The sequence below is a fragment of the Dryobates pubescens genome, chromosome 2 (genome assembly GCF_014839835.1).
Source record: "Dryobates pubescens isolate bDryPub1 chromosome 2, bDryPub1.pri, whole genome shotgun sequence".
Lineage (NCBI taxonomy): Eukaryota > Metazoa > Chordata > Aves > Piciformes > Picidae > Dryobates > Dryobates pubescens.
The window spans coordinates 15,348,379-15,371,956 of NC_071613.1; the positions used below are offsets into that span (position 1 = coordinate 15,348,379).

Genomic DNA, 23,578 nt, shown 5'->3' on the forward strand with positions numbered 1-23,578 from the left:
CTTGCAGCCTGCTGGTTAGCACAGCCTTTCCCAACACAGGCCTTCTGGGATCTAGAAGCTTTGCACTCAGCTAGAGCTGGCATGTGTCAGCTGCTGCTGCTGAAAGAAGCAGTCCTGGCCTTGATGCCTGTCCATGGGATGGGGACAGCTGGGCTGTGTCCAGCAGCACATTCACTTTGTACTGAGTTACACATGGCTATAAAGCTGAAAAGGGAAACCTGGTTGGGTGAAGCCCTTCTGGGCTTGGAGATTGGCTTTAAAGCCAGGCAAAGGGTGGCCTGGATCAGAGAGTCATAGAATTGTTTCAGTTGGAAAGAGCCTCTTAAGATCATCAAGACCCACTGTCAACTTGAGACCACCATGGCCATTAAACTGTGTCCCAGAGTGCTATGTTCACACATTTCTTTTACACCTTCAGGGTCAGTGACTCCACCACCTCCCTGGGCAGCCAGTTCCAATGCCTGACCACTCTTGCAGGAAAGGAAGCTTTCCTACTCACCAACCTAAACCTCCCCTGGCCCAATTTCAGGCCATTTATCTTGTCCTATTGCCTGATATGCTGAAGAGTGTCCTGAATTTTGGGCATGGGGGAATGTGGGTGGGATAGCCCCTTGCCTCCATTCCCTGCTCTGCTATGGGCAGTGGACTGCATTGCCTCTCTTGCTGTGGGACTGGGGGACCCTGTCCCCGTGGGACCCTAGGGAAAGGAGGCACGTGCTGCATTCCCTTCCTCTGTGCCTGGAGTCACTTTGTAGTGCTGTGGTGCCTGGGCCCTTGTCCTGAAGTGGTGTTCAGTAAAGGCAAATGTAACAGTTTATCTAAGGAATTCAGGTGAGGATATCTGTATTTCTTTAATCACTGGGTTTGTCCCACATGAGGATGGTTAAGAGAGAGGGATCTGAAGAGGTTTTGGGATCTATTTTGGGTGATGTTCAACCCTTGACTGACACAGATACCTGTGCCACACAGCCCTGCTGTGAGTGAAGGGGTGAACCAGAGACCTCTGGGCATCCCTTCCTATTAATACAACAGCCAGACCCTTACTGGGGAGGAAGTTGTGACAAAGCAGCCTCTCTCTGCCATCTGTGTGTTGCTTTGGCTCTGTAGACTGCAGTGCCAGAGAGGTCTGGGCTGGAGGCTGGGGTGGGGAAAGCACTTTGATTCTCCATCCTGCTGCCTACTCTGTTTTTGGCAGCAGGATGGAGAAGCTCATGACCCAGAGGCAAATGGTGGCAGAGGACCTCCTGCACGTCGGACGTGGAGTGACATCATTTGGCTCTGGGACTGTGGAGATGTGCTGGCTGTGAACTAACTACCAGGGTGCTGACCCCTGACTGATCTCCTCTTGGTGTGTTCCCAGTGGCTCTACGGGAGCAGGAGCTGTACCAGGCATTTCTTTCTGGCGGTGGTGCCAAGCATCACAGAGCACCATTCCCTCTCTGTAGTCTGCTACAGTCTCTGCTTTCTGACAGCGTGGTATCAAAATGAGGAGAAAACTGGTGTTCATGGCACAGGCTCTGCAGTCTTTGCAGCCTTGACACTCTGATTGCTTTTATTTGATTTTTCAGCATCCAAGGTATTTATCAGGTCTGGATTTTGTTGCAGTATCCCTTAGGAGTGAGCTCAATCTCACTTCTAGCTTTGGAGGTCAGCCAGGCTTTCCAGAGCCCCCCTTAAAGCCCTTATTCTGTTGAACAGTAATGAGCTGGCAGAGATCCAAAACACAACAAAGACATCCCTCCCCCAAACAAACCAAACAGAACCAACCAACCCCACAAAAACTCCACCAGCCAACCAAACCCCAAAACCCCAACCCCTCAAAGAATAACCCCCAACAAAACAACCTCTCCTTGCAAGTTGTTTTGCTTCCTAAATACATAACCTTGCTGATTCTCCAGGTAGGGAAAGCAATCTCTCACAGCATGACCACAGGATCATGAAATGCCAGGTTGGAAGGGACCCCAAGGATCATCTGGTCCAACCTTTAATGTTTCTGGGATAATTATTGTGGAACTGAGACTGGAAGCCCTCTGTCTCCCTGTCTAAATGCTACCATTGCTATCTGTCTCCCAGACATGGGTCACTCCTGGGTGTTGTCGTGAGGTCTGTTGGGACAGGTTGGACTTGATGATCCTTGGGGTCTCTTCCAACCTTAGTTATACTGTGATACTGTTATGGGTCAGACTTACTCTTCTCCACAGGAGCATTTCTACCAGAGCCAAACTCTTTTTCTGCAGCTGCCTTAGATCACCTTCTTTACAGAAGAGTTTACTAATAAGAAGCTGTACCCACATCTGTGTTGGGGCTGTTCAGTCTGGAGAGGAGAAGGCTCTCTGAGGAGACCTTGTTGTGGCCTTCCAGTATCTGAAGGGGGCTACAAGAAAGCTGGGGAGGGACTTTTGAGGGTGTCAGGGAGTGATAGGACTGGGGGGAATGGAGCAAAACTAGAAGTGGGTAGACTCAGATTGGATGTTAGGAAGAAATTCTTCCCCATGAGGGTGGTGAGAGCCTGGCACAGGTTGCCCAGGGAGGTGGTGGAAGCCTCATCCCTGGAGGTGTTTGCAGCCAGGCTGGATGTGGCTGTGAGCAACCTGCTGTAGTGTGAGGTGTCCCTGCCCATGGCAGGTGATTTGAGCTAGATGATCCTTGAGGTTCCTTCCAACCCTGACCATTCCGTGTGCAGAAGCACTGGCAGGTCAGCTGCCAGTTGAGGGAGGCTGCTGTTCCTGTCTTGGCAGCACTGCTTGGGTGAGGTTGGGATGGAGCCTGCCTCTCACATATAGAATCGTGGAACTATTGAGGTTGGAAGAGACCTTTGAGATCTTCAAGGCCAACTGCTCACCTGGAGGTCACACTCATAGAACCATAGAATTGCTTTGGTTGGGAAACACCTCTAAGCTCACCGAGTCCAGCCTTCAAAGTGACACCACCGTGGCCATGAAACCACGTCCCCAGATGCCACTGCCACACGATTCGCCTCCCAGAGCAGTGAGTGCACCACCTCCCTGGGCAGCCTCTTCCAAACCCTGACCACTCTTGCAGCAAAGAGATTTTTCCTCATCTCCAACCTAACCTTCCCTGGCACAGTTCCAGGATACTTCCTCTTTTTGTCACCTGATACTGGGGAGCAGAGGCTGATCTAAGCCTGCTAAGCCATTACCACTAAGCCATGTCCCTCAGCACCCCATCCCTATCTTTCCAATAGAATCACAGAATCAGTAAGGTTGGAAAAGACCTCAGAGATCATCAAGTCCAACATGGCACCCAACACCTCATGACTAACTAAGCCATGGCTTCAAGTGCCATGTCCAGTCCCCTCTTGAACACCTCCAGGGATGGTGATTCCACCACCCTCCTGGGCTTACTTGGTCCAGGAACATGCAAAGGAGAGAGCAAGAGAGCAAAGTGAAATGAATTTGTTGAGGCTTGTGTAAATCTGAACCAGTTTCTGTCCCACTGCAGCTGACTTCTGATTTCCCTGGTGGTTGTGGTGGTGGTATTGTTTTGTTTGGTTGGTTGGGGTTGTTTTCCTTTATAGCCTTCTAGCTCTAGACACCATAATCTAAGCTTTAAGATTCTCTTTGACCCATTTAATCTGGTGTCCTCGTTCCTGTGGTGGCAGCTGTTGTGTGTTTGAGATGGCAGTGAAGCTTCCAGCCCTTTTCTCTTCCAGCTCTTGCATGTGGGAGCAGCTCTTCAGAGGCAGAGGAGTGGGCTGCTGGAATGGCTAATGCTCGGTGCTTTCCCGGTTTTGCACTTGAATGCAGGAGGAAGGTTTCTGCCTGGCAGGATGTGCTGGCTGATGGCTTCCCAGCCGATCGCTGGGAGCGACTGCCACGGAGCTCGGTGCACGCATGTGCCTTCCCTGCCTGCCTGCAGCACTCCTCCGAACGGGGGCAGGGGAGGTGGAGATGGGTGTCGCTGGAAAGCCAGGCTGTTCTGGCAGCTGACTGTGAGCAGGGAAGACAAACCAACTAGAGCAGAAATGTGCTGGTGGGGAGCTGGGCTGTGACACCTGCAGAGCTGTGGGAAATGCAGCACCTGGGCACTCCAGCTCACAGGCAGCTCACTGGGGAGAATTTTCTTCCCCTTCTAGCCTGAACCCTGCCAGAAGGAAAGGAAGGTGTCAAGCCTTCCTTCTGCAGGAGCCTCTGAGTGCATTTTCTGTCTGGCTAAAGGACACTCAGTGCCCTTTACTGAGTGTGTGGGTGTAGGACAAGTGCTTACACTGCAGCCTCAGCCTGCCTGACCTTGGTGCTGGTCTCCACAGAACATATTTCCTCCCTGGAGGGCCTGGCACCGAGTGTAGACCTGCCAGCCCTGGGGAGAGCCGGATGCAAGGCTCTGTAGGGAAGAACTGACGCTTTGGAGAGATAAGAAGTCAGCTCCTGGCAGTGTTGGTTGGGTTTCTTCGCTGTGCAAGATGTTTGAGTGACTTTTCTACATTCTACTCTTTGTTTTCTTGTTGGCCCTTGGAAGTGAGCAGCTCCTGTGCTGCTGTTCTCAGGTTTTGCACCCTGTCTGGATGATGCCCTGTCCACCCTCGAGCACTGGAAGCACCTTGGTACCTAGTTGAGCTATGCTTCTAGGATATCATCCTAGAGAAGAAAGACCAGGGTTGTGTGGAGCCAGGGAGAGAGGAGGAGCCTGTGCTGGGAGGTCTTGAGGATGTAGATGAAGCTGTGCTGTGGGTTGGGACATTTTGGTTACTTGCCCTTCTCAGTTCTGATAAACAAGCTGATGATAGGGACTAGAAGAATGTCTTTCCTGCAAGAGTGCTCAGGCACTGGAACAGGCTGCCCAGGCAGGTGGAGGAGTCACCAGTCCCTGGAGGTGTTCAAGAATCTTGTGGGTGGTGGTGTTGCAGAGGCACTGGGGATTTAGCAGGTAGCTGAGGAGCAGTCCTGTGCAGGGTGGAATTAGTGAAGCTGTTGTTCAATGGACCTGGCTCTTGCCTGACTCTTACCTAGCAAGGTGTGAACTCTGGTGGCTTTTTGTCAGGATTTGTGACATGAATCTCTCCCCAGTGGGTTTGTATTGTGCTCTCTGAAGATGGCAGCAAGGGCTCTGGCTGGACATCAGTCATGCTCCCCTGAAAACTCTGAGCACTTTACAGCTGACTTGCTGCACAGAGGGCCAGATGAAGAGGCACTTGTGCTGCACATCCCTGTGAGCTTTAGAGCAGGCTTGATGATCTCAGAGGTGTTTCAGCCCTTAGTGAATCTGTGATTCAGTGATCATGAAGCTAGTGTGAAGTCAGCACTGACTCTGTGGTAGGTGGGGAAGGACTCAGCTCTTGCTCAAAGGTATGAAAAGGACCCTGGTCTTCAAGAGACATGGAGTGCTTCTGCCCTGCTGCGGTTCACTGAGGTCTGAGCTGTGTGTGGAGGCTTTGCTACTCCTGAGGGATGGATGTGCATCACTGGAACAGAAACCAAGTGGGAGCTGAGAGGAGAGCTCAGGCCTATAAAACAGCTCGAGGAACTGTTGGAAGAGTGAGGCTAAAGAGGAGGAAATGGGTGGCTATAATGAGATGTGTGTGCTTAGAGCAGCTGCCCCAGCACTGTTCCCCATCTTCACCTTCAGTGAGGAAGAAACTGGACCACCCCACCCCCCCATTGCTCAGGGCCTGCTTCTGGGCAGGGATAGTGTTAGCTGAGCTGGGAGGCTTGCCCTGAGCCCCCCTGAGCCGAGTGCACAGCTGTGGGGAGAGGAATTCTGCCAAGCAGAGGAGCTCTGCTCTCTCTGTCCTGTACCTGGGGCAGCATTTCTGCTCCCTCAGTCAACCAGGCAGAAGGCTGCTGCCAAGCAAAGAGCATAAACCAGGCAGAGGTGGGTCCTGCAAGAGGACAAAGACAAATCTGTTGGCAGCTCTTTCCCCACCTCCTCCTGTGTACTGCCTGGGCACTTTGCCAGCTTCCTGCCAGCAAGGCCCTGGGTGCTCAGGTTGCAGAGCCTGCTGCTATGGACATGCTGCTGGGCAGCTACTGCCCAGGCAGGGCATCACAGCCAGCTGCCTTCAGCCCTGCAGGAGCCTGTCTTTGGAGGGACCAACAAGGGAGGGGTGTAGAAGCTCTCCTGAGGACTGTGAAGAAGTTGCTAGGATGACCCAGCTAAGGTGGGGAGGCTGAGTGAGGGTTAGATGAGTGAGTCAGGGAACAGACAGGGTACTGTCAATCTGCTGTGGAAGGTCTGGTTTGCTGCTGCTGTCCCTCACAGGATGTTAGGGGTTGGAATGGACCTCTGGAGATAAGTCCAACCCCCCTGCCAGAGCAGGACCTTAGAGTCTAGTGCAGGTCACACAGAAATGCATCCAGACAGGTCTTGAAAGTCTCCAGAGAAGGAGACTCCACAACCTCTCAGGGCAGCTTGCTCACAGTGAAGAAGTTCCTCCTCATGCTGAGGTGGAGGGAGTTGTAGAGAGCAATGAGGCCTCCCCTCAGCCTTCTCTTCTCCAGACCAAACACCCCCAGCTCCCTCAGCTGCTCCTCACCAGCCCTGTTCTCCAGTCCCTTCACATCAGCTTCATTGCCCTTTCAATGTCCTTCTTGTGAGGGGCCCAACACTGAACCCAGTGTTTGAAGTGTGGCCTCACCAGTGCTGAGTACAGGGGCATGATCACTCCCCTGCTCCTGCTGGCCACACCATTCCTGGTCCTGGCCACCTGGGCACACTGCTGGCTCATGTTCAGCTGCCTGCCAAACAACAGCTTGCTCCTTGGCAGCTGCTCTGTGCTGGGGCTGAGATGGTGAGGTTGTACTCTTCTGGTCAGGGTGTTCTTTCTTTGTCCCTAGAAGGTCACTCCTGCCTCCCCTGCTGAGAGATGCTTTTCCAAGAGATTTTTCTATGGAGGAAGCAGCAGAAAGCTGTGAGCTGGCACCCCTCCACTTTCTATTCCCTTTCTTCTGCAATTGGAAGAGGTGTTGGGCTCTGACAGCCTTCTTACATCAGTGGTCTGTGGGCAGGAGGTGTACACATTGCAACCTCACATGCCAGCTATAAATCTCTGCTCACAAGTGGAAGCTAAATCAGCTTTCCTTGCTGCTGGGAGTGTGGGGGTGTTGGAGGTCAGCACTGATTCTAGCCTTTTTGTCTCCTGTCCACGTGTACCACCTGCACTGGTTGCCAGCACTCCCTGCCACAAAAGCAGACACACGTGCCCCGACAGCTCCCTGCCGCCAAAGGGAGAGGGGAAGGCGAAGACTAAGGGCTGAGAGTAGGCAACCACGTCAGCACTGCCTCTGGCTGCTGGTTGTGGCTCTCTGAAGCAGCAGTGAGGTGCTCAGGTTTTGCCTCTCTGTGCAGGGCTGCGGGAGCAGGACTATGTCCACCATGGTGTACCCAAGGGAGGAGAAACTGGACAAGCTGAGCCAAGAGGAGATCATCTCCAACACCAAGCTGGTGATGCAAGGGCTGGAGGCACTCAAGAATGAGCACAACTCCATCCTGCACAGCTTGCTCGAGACCATCAAGTGCCTGAAGAAAGATGAAGAAGCCAACCTGGTGCATGAGAAATCCAACCTGCTCCGCAAATCAGTGGAGATGATTGAGCTGGGGCTCGGGGAAGCTCAGGTGAGAGCAGAGGGTGACCCCCTGAGTGCTACCTGGGACCGACAAGGGGGAGCTGGCTTTGTGTCCCTTCCCCCCATAAGCCTCAGGGGCAGCGAGGGGCTGAGCGTAGAAGGGTGGCAGCAGGACCCTGAGGCTGGGCCCTGAGCATGCATTGGGGGGGTGGGGGGCTACCAGAGTGTGGTAACTGAGTGGCTGTGAGCCTTGCCCAGGTGATGATGGCCTTGTCCAACCACCTGAACGCTGTGGAGTCGGAGAAGCAGAAGCTGCGCGCTCAGGTGCGGAGGCTGTGCCAGGAGAACCAGTGGCTGCGCGACGAGCTCGCCAACACCCAGCAGAAGCTGCAGCGCAGCGAGCAGACCGTGGCGCAGCTGGAGGAGGAGAAGAAGCACCTGGAGTTCATGAACCAGCTGAAGAAGTACGATGAGGATGTGTCACCTTCGGTATGCCTGAGCCATGGGGCCACAGGATGTCAGGGGCTGGGAGGGACCCAAAGAGATCATTGAGTCTGACCCCCCCCCCGCCAGAGCAGGAGCAGAGAATCCAGCACAGGTCACACAGGAGCACATCCAGATGGGGCTGGAAAGGCTCCAGGGAAGGAGACTCCACAGCCTCTCTGGGCAGCCTGTTCCAGTGCTGTGTGACCCTGACAATAAAGAAGTTCCTCCTCATGTTGAGGTGGAACCTCCAGGCTTCAGCAATAGGCCAAGCTGCCCATTTCCATTTTCAGGCAGGTGACCATGTTGTGAGGCTGGCTCAGCTCTTCCTCCTTTTCTTTTCTTCACAATCATTGTATGACAAGCAGCCACCTTTGGGGGTGAGGGAGGTTGGAGCCACAGGAGTGCCTAGGTGTGATGGCACTGCCCTGGAATTTACTCCTTCCTGGCTCCCCTGCCCAGCAGTGCCTGTAAACAAAGGGAGCCTGCCCGTGGCAGAGTCTCTGGGAGAGCATGGAGCAGCTTGCCAGGGCACGCTGGGGAAATTGGGCTTCGTTAGTTTCAGCGCGGGGGAGAATACGGTGGCAGAGACAACAGAGGAAGTTGAAGGTGTCAGTGGGCTGCAGCAGGGAGGAGATCTGTGCAGCTGACTCAGCTGCTGCTGCCTCCTCTGAGAATCACCCATTTTGTGATTCCCTTCCTCTCAGGAGGAGAAGGAGGGCGACTCCACCAAGGACTCTCTGGACGATCTGTTCCCAAACGAGGAGGAGGAGCACGGTCCTGGCTGTAAGTGTTTGCTCACCCGGGGTTGCTGGCTGTCTCTGTCCGCACCTGCTGTGCCAATTGTGCCCCTCTTTATTCCTCTGTGCCTGCAGTGCCCCACCAGCACAGCAGTGCAGTGGCAGCTGCCCAGCAAGGAGGCTATGAGATCCCTGCCCGCTTGCGCACCCTCCACAACCTTGTCATCCAGTATGCCTCACAGGGACGCTACGAGGTGGCTGTGCCGCTCTGCAAGCAGGCACTGGAGGACCTGGAGAAGACATCAGGCCACGACCACCCTGATGTGGCCACTATGCTCAACATCCTGGCACTGGTGTACAGGTGAGCGTGGTGGGGAGGGCAAGGCTGGTCAGGCCACATCTCGAGTCCTGTGTCCAGTTCTGGGCCCCTCAGTTTAAGAAGGATGTTGAGGTGCTGGAAGGTGTCCAGAGGAGGGCAACAAAGTTGGGGAGGGGTCTGGAGCACAGCCCTGTGAGGAGAGGCTGAGGGAGCTGGGGTTGTTTAGCCTGGAGAAGAGGAGGCTCAGGGGAGACCTTATTGCTCTCTCCAACTCCCTGAAGGGAGGTTGTAGCCAGCTGGGGGTTGGTCTCTTCTCCCAGGCCACCAGCACCAGAACAAGAGGACACAGTCTCAAGCTGTGCAGGGGGAAGTTGAGGCTGGATCTTAGAAAGAAGTTCTTCACAGAAAGAATGATTGCCCCTTGGAATGTGCTGCCCAGGGAGGTGGTGGAGTCACCATCACTGGAAATGTTTAAAAAGAGCCTGGCTGAGGCACTTGGTGCCATGGTTTAGTTGATCAGATGGTGCTGGGTGATAGGTTGGACTTGATGATCTCTGAGGTCTTTTCCAACCTGGTTAATTCTGTATTCTGCCTCCCCTGCTTACCAGGACAGCACATTCTGGTGACAGGGAGCTCCCCCAGCTTCTAGTGGCTTGCCTTTCAAAAAGGTTTTGGGCACAGACAAGTTAATTGAACCACCAAATTGCCTGGTCTGTGGAAGGACTGGCTGAGGTGTTGGGGAATGGAGAGATGGAAGGGCTGTAGGGGCTGGATCTGTGTGGAGGGAGGACTGTTGTTTGGAGTTGTGCTTGCCCTGGGCTGTGGGGGGCAGATCCCCAATAACTGTCTGACTTTGCCCTACAGGGATCAGAATAAGTACAAAGAGGCAGCACACCTCTTGAATGATGCTCTTTCCATCCGTGAGAAGACTCTGGGCAAAGACCACCCAGCAGTGAGTGTCTGCCGCCTCTCTGTCACTGCCCGTGACCTGTGGGTGCTGCTGAGGCTCCATGGTGGGTCTGCAGCCAGACTCCCAGGGACAGCAATGTGCTCTGATCTGAGGGCAGCTGTTCAGGTGGGGGTGGGGCTTTACTGCTGCAGTATTTCCTGCTACCTTGCTCAGCATGGCCCATCAGGGGTTGGCTTCTCCTGGACCCTGCAGTGTAACTTTGTGCCTCTGGACCTGCTTCTTGTCAGAAGCAGCTGTGCCACAGGAAACAGGACAGCCCCTGTTGCTGCTGTTTGCACCCCTTGTTTGGTCCCACTGGATTCTGCTTTGTCTGATGGAGAAGCTGTTGTCTTTGCAGGTGGCAGCAACTTTGAACAATCTGGCTGTTCTCTATGGCAAGAGAGGGAAGTACAAGGAGGCAGAGCCACTGTGCAAGCGAGCCCTGGAGATCCGTGAGAAGGTACTGCACCCCCATGCTCTGCTTCCTTCCAGCTCTCCCTGAGGCTTTCCCACATTACCTCACTGCACCTGGAAGATCCAGGGTCTCTCTAGTCTCTTCAGCTGCTGATTCTGCCACCACCTTCACTGTCTCTCCAGTGTTTGCAGCCATGGAGAGGTGTGCCAGGAGGTGGAAGCTGGAATTTCTCTTCTTTTCCTTGGCTCCTATCTGACATAGGCATGTCCTGGAGGGACCACAGAGTCTACTGACTCCAGGAGTCCACTGCAGTGTTGACTTTCTGTGGCTTCTCTGCCTCTGTTTACCCAGGTGCTAGGCAAAGACCATCCTGATGTGGCCAAGCAGCTGAACAATCTAGCCCTGCTGTGCCAGAACCAAGGCAAATACGACGAGGTGGAATACTACTACTGCCGGGCCCTGGAGATCTACGAGAGCTGCCTCGGTCCTGATGACCCCAACGTGGCCAAGACCAAGAACAACCTGGTGAGACCCTGGGGAGAGGCCTTGTGGGGCTGGGGAGGGCTGCCATGGGAAAGGTGAACATTGTCTGGTGCTTGGAAGATGTGGAGGAATAGCTGCGAGGATGGGGGGCAGGGTTGATCTCTGTTGCCCGGTGGGGCTGGAGCTGTGCTCTTGGTTGCAGGCCTCCTGTTACCTGAAGCAAGGCAAATACAAAGATGCAGAAGTGCTGTACAAGGAGATCCTTACCCGTGCTCACGTGAAGGAGTTTGGCTCTGTGGATGGTTTGTACAGCAGAAGCTCTTGGGGCTGGGGAAGGGTGAGCAGATTGGTCCCCTGGCTCTCAGCCTGGGCTTGGCTGAGTCTGGCATTCCCTGGCCGAGGGATGTGATCCCTGGCCGAGGGATGTGATCCCTGGCAGAGGGATGTGATCCCTGGCAGAGGGATGTGATGCCTTGCAGGGCCCCCATTTTAGGCAGCCCTTGAGACACTGCCATTCTAGTATGTTGGGCTGCTCCACCCCTTCTCTCTGAAGGGGTCTTGGAGAGCTCTGGCTGTCAGTCTGTGGTGGGTTGGGAGTAGTTGAGGCTAGAAGGGGAATAGCAAGTGGCACAATCATTCCCTAGCATAGGCTGAAGTTTCTCCTGTACACCTGGCCTTTCCCTTCCTCCCCCTGTCCTGCCCTTGCAATGTCAGTTGGGGCTCTGGCCCAGGGGAATCTGGAAGTCATGTCACTTCCCTCTGGTGATAGAGTACAGGGTGGCAGACCAGCAGAGTGGGATGGTGAGCTGAGCTGACTTGAGTTCTTCCCCACATAGATGAACACAAGCCAATCTGGATGCATGCAGAGGAGAGAGAGGAGATGAGCAAGGTGAGTCTGAGCTGGTGGTGCTGCCTCTTGACAGCAGCAAGAGCCCTGGGAGGGGAAGGAGGCCCAGGGGTTTTGATCCTCTCTTTTCACAGCCAGACCCTTTTTCCTGCAGTCTGAAGAGCTGCCATGGCCACTGATGAAGGCCAGGAGAGGTCTGAAGAGTAGGGAAAGGGCCTGACTGCTCCTTGAGGCAGCCCATCAGAGACCTCGGTGCTTTAGCTGGGGCAGAGGGTTGTTCAGCCTCTCAACCACGGCTGCATGCACTTTCTTTTTGCTTTAGTCATCCTTCTAGGCCAGAGATAATGGAAGATGGTGGATGGCAGAGAGCTGTGCTGCAGGGCCTTGGCACTCTGTTCCAAAGAGGTGCTGCTACCCACAGCACAACCTGCTTCTGAAGCAGGCCTAAGGCTGCCTGAGTCAAAATGGAGATCAAGAAGCTGCTGCTGCTGTCACCTTGCTTTAGAAATGGAGCCAAATCTCCTGAAAAAGATCTGTGCACAGGGCAGGCCCTTGTTATTCTGTGTCCTAGCTGGCCTCTGAAAGAGAATAGCCATGAGCTGTGCTTGCCTTGGGCTAGGATGAGAGGCAGAAGCTGTTGCCCAGACCCTGCTCTGTGCTCAGCTGCTAAACCCAGCAGGGTTCTGTCTCTGCTTTTCCCAAGCCTAAGACCTTACCTGCTTTTTGGCAGGTGCACATGGCAGCAGAGTGAGGGGCTCTGGTCTAGTGCTCTAGCTGCAGTGGGAGCAAACACTGTCTCTGCTGTTCCTTTGACTTCAGTGAGCCCCATCCCTACGTGGGCTCAGACAGCAGGTTGGCAGGCTTGGCTTAGTGACTTGCCAGTCCCAGCCTGCAAAGTCTAAGAGCAGCTTGCTCCCACCAGCATGCAGCTCCACCTTGCACTGTTCCAATTGCTTCCCTGTGAAGGCTCTGCTGCAAGGAAATTACACTTGCTGCAGCACTATCCTGTGCAGAAGGCAAAGTTGAAGCAGAGACCAGGCTTCCCTTGCCCTCTCTGGGACTGATACACTCCTGATAATATTTGGAGAACAAAGAGGTCAGAAGTAGAGAGTTGCAGTGTGGAGCAGCGCTCCAGGTAATGCAAGAGAACACACTCAGGGACCTACAGTTGGAGTGAGATTTGCTTTACAGCCTGGGGCAAGGGCTGAGCCTCTGCCCCTGGGCTTCTGACCTGAAGGCAGCAGCTGTGCCCATGCTCTATGGCTGGCATGGCCTTCCTGGCCAGGCAGCAGTAACCACAGCTTGTACAGCTGGCCCAGGGACCAGGACTGCTGTGCTCTGCTTTGTGCTGTGTTTCTCCTATTAAAAAGCATCAAACCTCTCTTGCAGAGCTTCACTTCTTTCCCTTGGACCCCCTTTCCCTCTGCTCTCACTGGCAGCAACAGGAGGCCAGCTTGTGCCAGCAGCAAGGCCTTGGCACCCTGACCTGCAAGGCTCCTTCTGTCCCAGAGGATTGGATACCTTTCCTCTTGGGTTCAGCCACCCTCTTAAGGCTGCCACTAAGCAAGCTTAAGGGGTGTTTTGAGTCCTGAGCTCTCACATCCCTGGGGCATGCACAGGCAATGTGGGCTCTGGCCTTGTGCCTCAGGGAGGCTCTAGCATGTGGGGTAAAGACCTGAGAATTACTGTGGGACCCAATAAGAAAGGTGGTCCCTGTGAAGACAAGTTTCTTCTGGGCCAGAAGCCCTTGCCAGAGGGAAACTCCTACTGTGGAGCAATGGCCCCCTGCACATGCTGAGTGAGAGCAGCCCTTCTGGCCTTGGGGCTGAGCTAGATGCTTCTTGGCCAGCCCATGTGTCCTGTGGGTGTAGAGCCAGGGGCATGGCATGCCCCCAGGTGCTCAGCATCCAGAGGCTGCACAATGTGTGGACAGGCAGCCCTGCTCCTGCAGGTGGATGGTCCCTACTGACCCAGGGCAGTGCTGGGTGCTGCACCCTTCAGAGTGGATTGTCCTGGCCATAGATCTTTCTTCTTGAGCATCAAGCTCTGTCCCCTCTCCCTTTGCTCTGGCCAGCAGCCACTTTGCTCCTGTGGCAGGGCCAGCCAGTCAGCTTTGGGGGGTCATGGAGAGGAGACAACTGGGCTGCAGTGCTGTGGAGCAGGCCTGACTTTGCATGCAGAAGGTGTGGACGTGGCTGGCTGATTACTTTGCTGGCCATGGCTGAAGGGGGTCGGTGTCCATGCTGCCTGGCATGCCTGGGAGGGTTTTGTTGGTGCGGGATTTTTTTTGCATGCTGGCAGAGGTGGGGTGTTACCTGCCCCCAGGGTGCTGTGAGGATGGGCTGTGTTGTCCCTGTTGCCTTTGGTCCCGTGGCAGGGGCAAGGAGAGAGGATTGTGTTGCTTCCTGAGGTAGGGTTATCACTGCTGCTTGTGGCCCAGATCTGTTGCAGCAAATGGGCTTTCAGCTGCCCCTCCAGGAGCCCTGGAGGGGCTGGGCTTCAGCACCACATTTGCAGGTTGTGTTTCCAAAGGCTGGGCTGGTAGAAGGGTCTGGGCCCTGACCTTGGCACCCAGGGGAAGAGCACAGGCCAGAGAATGGCAGCGGACACGGAGTTAACAGCTCTCATCTCACCCTGCAGAGCAAGCACAGAGACAGCGCCCCCTATGCTGAGTATGGCGGCTGGTACAAGGCCTGTAAGGTTAGCAGGTAAGAGGTGGTTTGTGGGCAGCTGTCAGCTGTGGAGGGGGTGGCCCCAGGGCTCCTGCTCACCTCCAGTCTCTGACTGCAGCCCGACTGTGAACACTACTCTGCGGAACCTGGGTGCTCTGTACCGACGCCAGGGCAAGCTGGAGGCAGCGGAGACCTTGGAGGAGTGTGCGGTTCGCTCTCGGCGGCAGGTAACCCCAGAGGGACCTTCCTGGGCCTCAGCTTTTGGCTTGGGGGTTGGCAAGGGTCTCTCCTGGGTTTTACAGCCTTTGATAGCCTCACTTTATGTTCCCACAGCACCGGAGGCACGGTGGCGGCTGGGGTTGTGCAAGGGTGCGCGGGGGAAGGGGCTGTGTGTGTGCAGGTGTGGATGGAGCAGGTGGTGTGGGTGTGAGGAGTTTTGGGTGCAAGAGATACTTCAAGAAACCCATACTGTGTTCCCTAGACAAGAAACCTGGAGTACTTCTCACCCTCATTTGTTTAATGTGGAGAAAAGGAGGCTGAGGGGAGCCCTCCTTGCTCTCAATAGCTCCCTGAAAGGAGGCTGGAACGAGGTGGGGGTTGGTCTCTTCTCCCTAGTGTCAGGTGATAGAATGAGAAGAAATGTCCTGAAACTGTTCCAGGGGAGGGTTAGGTTGGAGAGTAGGAAGAGTTTCTTTCCTGCAAGAGTGGTCAGGCACTGGAACAGGCTGCCCAGGGAGGTGGTGGAGTCACCATTCCTGGAGGTCTTCAGTGTGGCCATGGCTCTCTGGGACATGGTTTAATGGCCATGGTGGTGTTAGGTTGATGGTTGGACTCGGTGATCTTAGAGGTGTTTTCCAACCAAATCAATTCTGTGATTCTAAACTCCTCTCAATCCTCAAATAATACAGCAGGAACTTTAAGCCCCTAGCACAAAGGCTGAGGGACAGCAGAAACCTTCACACACCAAAACACGAAACAAAGCAAGCTGTCAGCTTTAGTGTGGGAAGCCCTTGTTCTCCGGTGTGGTTTCCGGTTGGATGGGGGACTCGGAGAGCTGCAAACCCAAACAGGGACTACTCAGTTTACAGGCTGGACTGGATGATCTTTGGGGTCTTTTCCAACCTTCATGATCACAGTATCACTAAGGTTGGAAGAGACTTGGAGGATCATTGAGTCCAACCTGTCACCACAGACCTCATGACTAGACCATGGCACCAAGTGCCACATCCAATCCCCTGTTGAACACCCCCAGGGACAGTGACTCCACCACCTCCCTGGGCAGCACATCCCAGTGGCTAACAACTCTCACTGTGAAGAGCTTTCTCCTCACCTCCAGCCTAAACTTCCCCTGGCACAGCTTGAGACTGTGTCCCCTTGTTCTGGTGCTGGTTGCCTGGCTACAACCTCCCTTCAGGGAGTTGTAGAGGGCAATGAGGTCACCCCTGAGCCTCTTCTTCTGCAGGCTCAACAACCCCAGCTCCCTCAGCCTCTCCTCAGAGGGCTGTGCTCAAGGCCTCTCCCCAGCCTTGTTGCCCTTCTCTGGACACATTCAAGTGTCTCAATGCCTTTAAACTGAGGGGCTCAGAACTGGACACAGGACTCAAGGTGTGGCCTAACCAGTACAGGGGCACAATGACTTCCCTGCTCCTGCTGGCCACACTGTTCCTAATGCAGGCCAGGATGATTCTGTGATTCTAAGTGCAACATGGCCTTGGCGCTCGGCTCTGTCCTTCTGGTGCTGGAGACTTCTGGCTGCGGTGGGGACGATGCCCTAGCGAGGGGTTGGGACCAGGCAGGGTGAAGGCATGTCAGGTCACTCAAGGGGAGGAACAGAAGCCCAGAAGGGCAAAGCACCGTGCTCCCCTCTCCTTTCCTGCCTGCAGGGCATCGACCCAATCAACCAGACGAAGGTGGTGGAGATCCTGAAGGAGGGCGACGGCACAGAGAGGCGGCGGAGCCTGGGAGGCAGCGTCAAGTACGAGAGTGCCACAGACGGTAGCGAGGAAGTGAGTATGGGCGTGGAATGGAGCGGGGTAAGTACAAGACACCATCAAGAATGGCCTCAGCTGGCTGCCAGAGGGAAGGGACAGCCCGGCTCAGGACTGTCCCCGCGTGGCCTGTCGTGGCATCCTTGTCTGCCTCCGTTCGTTCCCTGCACACTTCCTTCCCCTCTTCCTTGGCGCGAGCCAGCCAGTCCGCACAGGTGCGTGCCTGGGCCTGGCTTCTGGTGGACAGGCCAAACGTCCCCCACCGAGGGCTTCTGCTTCCAGGTGGCTGCCAGGCCCTGGCAGTGCACAGCATGAGATGGTCCTGGTCCGCCCTTAATCTTAGCCTTGCAACCTTATTAACATCTCTCCCTGCTGCTCCCCTCTCAAGGGCCCCGGCTGAGCGCGTCAGCCCCATCTCAGGCCCCACACAGGCTCTGTGAGCAGCTTGGCTGTCTGTCCTGCACTGTGCCACAGGTGGTGCTGAGCCTGGGGAGGGGTGTGTATGTGTGTCTGGTGTGGCTGTGACTGAGTGACTGCAGGGCACAAGAACAGTCTTTGCTGCCCCCCTTCCTGGCCTCCTGCCCTGTGTGGGCTCTGGCCAAGCAGCGGTGGTAAGGGGCAGGTCTTTGCAGGATGCCAGGCCATGCTGGCATCCACCAGTGGATGCCAACCTGACCAGTGTTGGCAAATGAAGCTGATGTTAGCTGAGGCACAGCTGAGGTGACCTGAGCCTGTATGGGCTTGCTGTGAGACTGAAGGGTACTTTGGTCACTAGTGCTGAGTTTGGAGGAAGGCAGTGATCTGGAACAGGTGTCTTTTGTCTTCTGCAAGGAGGAGGATGGAGACGAGGCAGCAAGTGAGCATGGTGCTGGGGGTGCTTGGCTTGAGAGCTGCTAGAGCTGTTAACACCATTCCTCCTGCAGGTTCTAGCTGAGAGTGCAGTGTAGCTGGGTACCCAGGGGCTGCTGCAGCCTGGCACAGGCAACACACTGAGTACAGAGAGTCCTTTGCTTCCCCCTCACATCTGCTCTCACTAACCCTTCCCCACCTGGCTCTGCTCTATCCCTACTCGCATGAGCTCCCTGTCATCCTCCTGCCTCTTCCCTGTTGCCATGACAGCCCCCCAACACTCGAGTCTGAAGCCTGCTGGCTCTCTTGATCGTGGATTGTACCCAGGAGATGGCTGGAGGGGATCTGGGGAGCAGAGCTTTGAGAGGATCCAGCAGCTCTGCCAGACAGGGGGCTGTCCTCTGTCCCAGCAGTTGGCATCAGGAGTGAAAAAGGGTCCTAAGCCCTGGCAAGGCACCAACCCTGGAGCCTTTTCCTCCTCATTAGTGGAGGGGCCGGAGAAGAACAGAGGGAGGGTTATAGGTTTGGATTAGGATCATCTGGTCTCTGCCCTTGCTGGTAGTTCCTCCTGGCTGTGGTTGGTGCTGGGTAATAGCTTTGCACTGGTGATGGTCTTCTTCAGACCCTTCTGACAGTCTCTGAGCTGATCATCCCAAGGCAAGCAAGCAATACCACCCTGTCTTCCAGCCAAGGGGGGTAGTCCCTGTTCATATGATCCTTCCCCAGGGGACTTGGCAGGGCTTACTTGGTTTAACCAGCTCTAGATAGAGGGTTGGAGGGCTATCCCACACCCTGGGGCACATGGCTGCTGCCATATGATGCTCAGTGCCTTTGCCAGCCTGCTGCACATGTAGTCAGCCTCCTCTGCCAGCCAATAGCCCTGCTCTGGGCTGCAGCTCCCCCCAAAAAAGGCAGTTCCTGCTGCTTCTGTCTGTCATGGCCAGTTGTTCCCTGCATTGGCCTGGAGAGCTTGTATGTGCTGCCTCAGGGCAGGCTCTCTCTGCAGCCATCCCTTAGCTATTAGGTGCTGCAGGCAGGGCCACAGCAGCACCCAGGGTGCCAGCAACCTCTGTGCCCCAATACCAAGGGCAGCTCTGGAAGCACCCCAGGGCCTGGACCTGGTCATTGAGCTGGGAGAGGCAGGGTCTGCGCTGTGGGAGTGAGGATGGCACCAGCTCAGTGCTGCTGAGGCCTTGGCAGGCGCCCCGTGCCCAAAGCCCAGGAGCAGGGAGTCCTCAGAGTCAGCAGGAACTCCATGCTGTCCCTCCCTGAGCTAGCTGTCCCTGCCAGGCTGCTGGAGCCTGCTGGCCAAGACATTGAGCCTGTTTGGCAGCCCCCCACCGCCAAGGTCTCCCTCCCTGCCCAGCTGTCTCTGCCTGCAGCCTGGGCCCTGCCCCAGCTGCTCCCTGGGTGACCCCCAGCCTCACAGCCTTGTCAATTGTGTCTTTCTCCTCTCTGTGCACTAGGCTTAAATGCCTGCCGAGACTCCCTCTTTCCCCTCCACTGCCATCACCTGGATGTTTGTGTTGTCTTCCGACCTTTCCTCCACACCATCCCTCCTTCCTCGCCGAGAGCTCCACGCCGGCCCCGGCGGCGCCTGCAGAGGAGTCCCTGGCCACGGGGTCCAGCTCCAGTCCCTGTGGCCAGCAGGAGCAGGAAGATTCTGCGAGGAGCTGCCTGCTCCCCCCAGCCAGGGCAGCCAGCCACTCTCCCCCTGCCTGCTCCCACCCCTGTCCTGCCCTTGCTCACCCCTCGGGACCAGGCCTGCCGGGCGTTGTCTTCACTCCAGCCATACCAACTCCACTCTCATTAGATGTCCTCCACCCTTCTAGCTTGTTCCCTTCATTTCTGCAGAGGCCAGGACGGAGGCATGAAGATGGGCACTGTTCTGGGGTGGAGGCATGGCCTTGGCAGAGCTGTTTTGCTCCCAGTTGCTTTCTTTCTCGTAGGCTTAGCTACTGTTAGCACCCTAGAGCAAACCTGTGCTGGCCACCAGCCAGCTGCGCTCCCCCTGCGGCACAGTGAAGTCACTGTCGTGCTGTCCTTGCCCCACATGAGCTCTGCCACCCAGGGGCTGCATGTATTCCCCTCCGCAGGGACACAGGAATGTAGGGCAGCCCATAGCTACTGTACATACAAAAGGAGATGAGGAGGTGACAGCCAAGGGCCATGCATGGAACAGGGACCAGCCAGGACAGGCATGATTGGTTGCAGCCTCCTGACATGATGCTGTAGCTGAGTTCCTGACCTGATGGCATTGAGGAGTGAATAGACCCCCCATTGCTCCAGGGTCCCCAGCTGTGGCTGCTGGGAGAGGGAGCTGGGGGGGGGTGAAGCTGTTCTTGGAGACAGAGGAAAAGTAGGAGGAAAGCAGAACTTTTCTGTAAGGGGCCAGACTCCAGACCATGAGTGGTGAGTGAGACAGGGGATGGGCTGGTTTGGAGCAGAGTGGTTGGGAGAAAGGAGGTGCAAAGAAAGATGAGAGGAAAGGAAGAGGTGGGACTTGGGGTGCTCTAAGCATGTAAGGGCAGATGGGATGGGGCTGTTCAGCCTGGAGAAGAGAATTCTCTGGGGAGACCTTATAGCAGCCTTCCAGTTCCTGAAGGGGGCCTACAAGAAAGCTGGGGAGGAACTTTTTGCCAGGGCTTGTAGTGGTAACATGAGGGGGAATGGCTTTGAGCTGGAAGGGGGAGATTTAGACTGGAGATTAGGAAGAGATTCTTTCTAGTGAGGGGGTGAGACACTGGAACAGGTTGCCCAGGGAGGCTGTGAACACCTCCCCCCTGGAGAGGTTCAAGGCCTTGAGCAACCTGGTCTAGTGGAAGGTGTCTCTGCCCATGGCAGGGGGGTTGGAACCAGATGATCTTCAAGGTCCTTTCCAACCCAAACTGTGCTGTGGTTCTATGAAGGAGGTTTCCACAGGTGGAGAAGGGGTCAGGTGGCTCACAGAAGAGGTTAATTCTTGAACACAGGACCTGGCTTGCCATGCATCATCCCTGGGGCTGTTACTTGCTGTCTGGCTGTCCCTCATCAAGTGTCTGGGAAACCTTTGAGCCTGTTACTTCTAGGGAGACACTCCTGACTCTCTGCTCAGTGCCTCTGATGGAATCCTACACCTGCACAGGGTCTGGTGCTGTGGGTCACTACTGGCAAAGGGAACATTTCCAGGGCCAGACCACCACTGCCTTGAGCCTCACACCCTTAGGTGCACACCTTCATCCCACCTCCTGTAAGAAGCAAACTTCTCTGGCCCTCCTACCTGGGAACAAAGCTGGGCAGGCTGCAGCCAGCAGGATAGAGGCCAGTGCAGGACATCACCTCTCCCTACTGCCCCTTTATTTATTTAGCTAGGTAGTTTCTCTCCTGCTTAGTCACCTGGCAGGTGGTGATACTAAATGTGCTTCTGTGCTTGTGTCTGTCTGGGCCTGGCTTTGCTCTGGTGGTGCAGAGGCCTTGGGGCACGTGCATGCTGCTCTCCTGGGAGCTTGTGCTTGCTGAAAGGTTTGTCCTCAGGACCATGGAGCGTGGAGTGCTCTAGGGCTGTGCCTTCCCTGCCAGCACTGCCCCATGCTCCTGGAGAGTGGCGAGTCCTTAGTGCAGGGTGCTTGCAGGCCACGGTGCCCCTCTGCTTTGCCATGTCCTGGACCTGGTGCTGTAACAACCTTACCTCTGATTAAAGGTAGACAGACCTGAACCGCTGCCCTGTGCTTCTTTCCATGCTCTGTAGGCTGGCGTGGGCCAGCCCTGTGGTGGTGGGTGCAAATGCTTGCTGGAGCAGGTGTGGGGGTGCTTGGTGGCCTGTGTGTGTGAAAGGGGACGTGCTGCCTCCCAGGGCACCTTTCCTAGGCAGGCTGAGCATTGGAGATGAGGGACCCGACTCCACTGCCTCTCCCTCTGAGCTCCAAACTGGGGTTGCTGCTAACCTCAGCTCTGTAGCCGTGTGTGGCGAGGCTGCCCCAGGGCATCAGAGCCTGGGCCATCCCCAGCGAGTGGTTCCATCGCCAGAGACGTGCCCACTTGTGTCCCTCAGTGCTCCACATGCTGCCAAATCCTGCCCCAGTCCTCTGCCTTCATGCAGCAGGCAAGGAGGGAACATGCAGTGAAGAGCAGCTCAGTGGTGGAGTTGCTGCTTTCCCCCCCACCCCTGAGTGTGCTCATCCTGGTGGGTGCAGTGGGATGGGGGCTTTGCAGTAAGCCAAGCCCCAAAACCATTCTGGGTTAAAAATAACCCTGCAGAGAAGGGAGTGGGGAGAGAAAGGAGGCTATTTTTAACACAGCATGCAGCAGCATTTGGTTCTGGTGTTGGTCTGCAGTCAGTTTGCATCACTGCAGCTGGGGAAATGTGGCTCCATCCTCCAGGCCTGGTCACTTCTGGTCGGACCCTACTGCCCTTGTACCTTGTGTTCCCTTCTCCACCCCTGCCTTGCATGGCCTGGCAGAAGGAGCAGTGCCTGATGTGGCAGTACCCTGCAGGGAAAGTGGTGACCCAGTGCAAGTCTTACTGGGGAGGCAAAAGACACCCCCCTGCACCTATGCTAGTGCCACATACTGATGGCCAGGATGCTTGGTGCAGAAGTCAAATTGTTACCTTGCTAACACTTGTGGTGCTTTCTGCATTCCTGAGTGAGTGGGTCCCTTGCAGCAACAGCACCTGGCTCTCAGGTTGGAAACCCTTCATCCTAATGAGGAAGCCAAGAGCTGTAATGCACTTGGCTTCTCCAGGAAGGGATGTGATGAATACCAGGAGAAAGGTTTGCTGGCATGAAGTCATGTTTGTGCCTTGCAGTGGGGAAGTGTCAGAACAGCTCTCCACAGGGCCACAGCCCACAGGGGTCAGAGTGTGGGGATGGCCCTGCAGAGCTGCATGAACAAAGGGCAATGGATATCAACTCCAGCACAGGAGGTTTCACCTCAATGTGAGGAGGAACTTCTTCACTGTGAGGCTCACAGAGCACTGGAGCAGGCTCCCCAGAGAGGTTGTGGAATCTCTTCTGGAGACTTTCAAGACCCATCTGGATACATTCCTGTGTGACCTGTGCTGGCTTCTATGGTCCTGCTCTGGCAGGGGGTTGGACTTGATGATCTCCAGAGGTCCTTTCCAACCCCTAACATCCTGTGACAGTCCTGGGGCAACTCACAGATTCACAGATTGCATTGGATTGGAAGGGACCCTCAAAGGTCATCTTGCCCAATACCCCTGCAGTGAGCAGGGACACCTCCAACTAGATCAGGCTGCCCAGGGCCACATCAAGTCTGATCCTGAATGTCTCCAGGGATGGGGCCTCAACAACATCCCTGGGCAACCTGCCTCAGTGTTGCTGCTGGGGCACAGGGCATTCTGGAGTGGTAACAAAGGGGCTGGCACATGTGCCTGTAAGTTGCCAAGGGCTTTTGCAGTTGCCTTATCTCCACTTGTTCTGCCCTGATGTGCCAGGAGCCATTGGGATCAGGAGCAGGGAGGATTGCAGCTATCAGGCCTTCAGAGCAAAAGTAACCTCCACATCATCAGTAGTGCCACAACCCTGTGCAATGAGCATGCCTGGCCACAGGAGAAGAGCTTGGTGCCATTTTGGCACAGTAGGTGGCACATGGAGCTAAATGCAGGAGATAGGGCTGAGAGTACTGGGAACTTTTGAGGGCCTGTGGGAGGCAAGCAGACTGAGGAACAAGATTTAGAGCTGGTTTTGGTCTTTGGAAAAGGCAGGTAGGCATAAAGAAACTCCTGCAAGTAACACCTTGGAACAACTAGCTGGGCAAAGAGAGTGGTGCCTGCTTGGCAGTACAGGGTTGGTGCAGCCAAAGGAAGGCATCCCTGAAGGAACTGCCTGAATTGCTCAGCGGGGTCAAAGCTAATTGTCCTGGAGGTGCTAGAGGTGGGACAAGGCTGAGTGTGCATGTGGACTGGTCTTGTCTGACATGAGTGAGCCTGCAAGACCAGGGTGTGCAACAGGGTGAATTCTGGATGGAGGAGAAAAACAGCAATAGCTTGGAGTGGAAGGGGGAGGATGGTGTCCAGTTAACAGCAAGTGAGGAGGGAGGAACTTAATATCCCAGCGGCGTGTCCTGATCTGACACAGGTACCCCCAAGCTTGGGGTTCCCAGCAGGGCTTGTAGCCTCCCTGGCCACTGGGACCTCTTTGGTAGCTGCTGCCTGAGCTGTCACAGGTGGTGAAGGTATGGCAGGTGCGAGCAGGGCATGGTGGTAGGGGGCCCTAACTGCATGGTGGTCATGTCCTGTGGAGACCCAGTGCGAGGCAGCATCGTGCACCAAGCAGTAAGCCTGCTCTGGGCCAGGGCCCAATCCTCAGTG

General features: G+C 55.5%; 1 protein-coding gene across 6 annotated transcripts in view; it reads left to right on the forward strand.

Annotated features, from left to right (window-relative positions):
- KLC4 (kinesin light chain 4) overlaps positions 1–23,578 on the forward strand; it is a 30,791-nt gene that overhangs the window by 5,826 nt on the left and 1,387 nt on the right. For 2 of the 6 annotated variants that reach the window (XM_054170841.1, XM_054170832.1), the window contains exons 2-13: positions 7,306–7,572; positions 7,782–8,012; positions 8,714–8,792; positions 8,882–9,107; positions 9,930–10,017; positions 10,373–10,474; positions 10,781–10,954; positions 11,115–11,214; positions 11,749–11,801; positions 14,400–14,467; positions 14,550–14,658; positions 16,315–16,464. In XM_054170841.1, coding sequence (XP_054026816.1) covers positions 7,324–7,572; positions 7,782–8,012; positions 8,714–8,792; positions 8,882–9,107; positions 9,930–10,017; positions 10,373–10,474; positions 10,781–10,954; positions 11,115–11,214; positions 11,749–11,801; positions 14,400–14,467; positions 14,550–14,658; positions 16,315–16,464 — 1,629 coding nt within the window. In that variant the 5' untranslated portion in view covers positions 7,306–7,323. Of the gene's footprint in view, positions 1–1,570; positions 1,577–5,175; positions 5,203–7,305; positions 7,573–7,781; positions 8,013–8,713; positions 8,793–8,881; positions 9,108–9,929; positions 10,018–10,372; positions 10,475–10,780; positions 10,955–11,114; positions 11,215–11,748; positions 11,802–14,399; positions 14,468–14,549; positions 14,659–16,314; positions 16,465–18,734; positions 19,602–23,578 lie in introns of those variants that run through there. The other 4 variants (XM_054170856.1, XM_054170850.1, XM_054170826.1 and 1 more) reach the window with 4 other exon arrangements.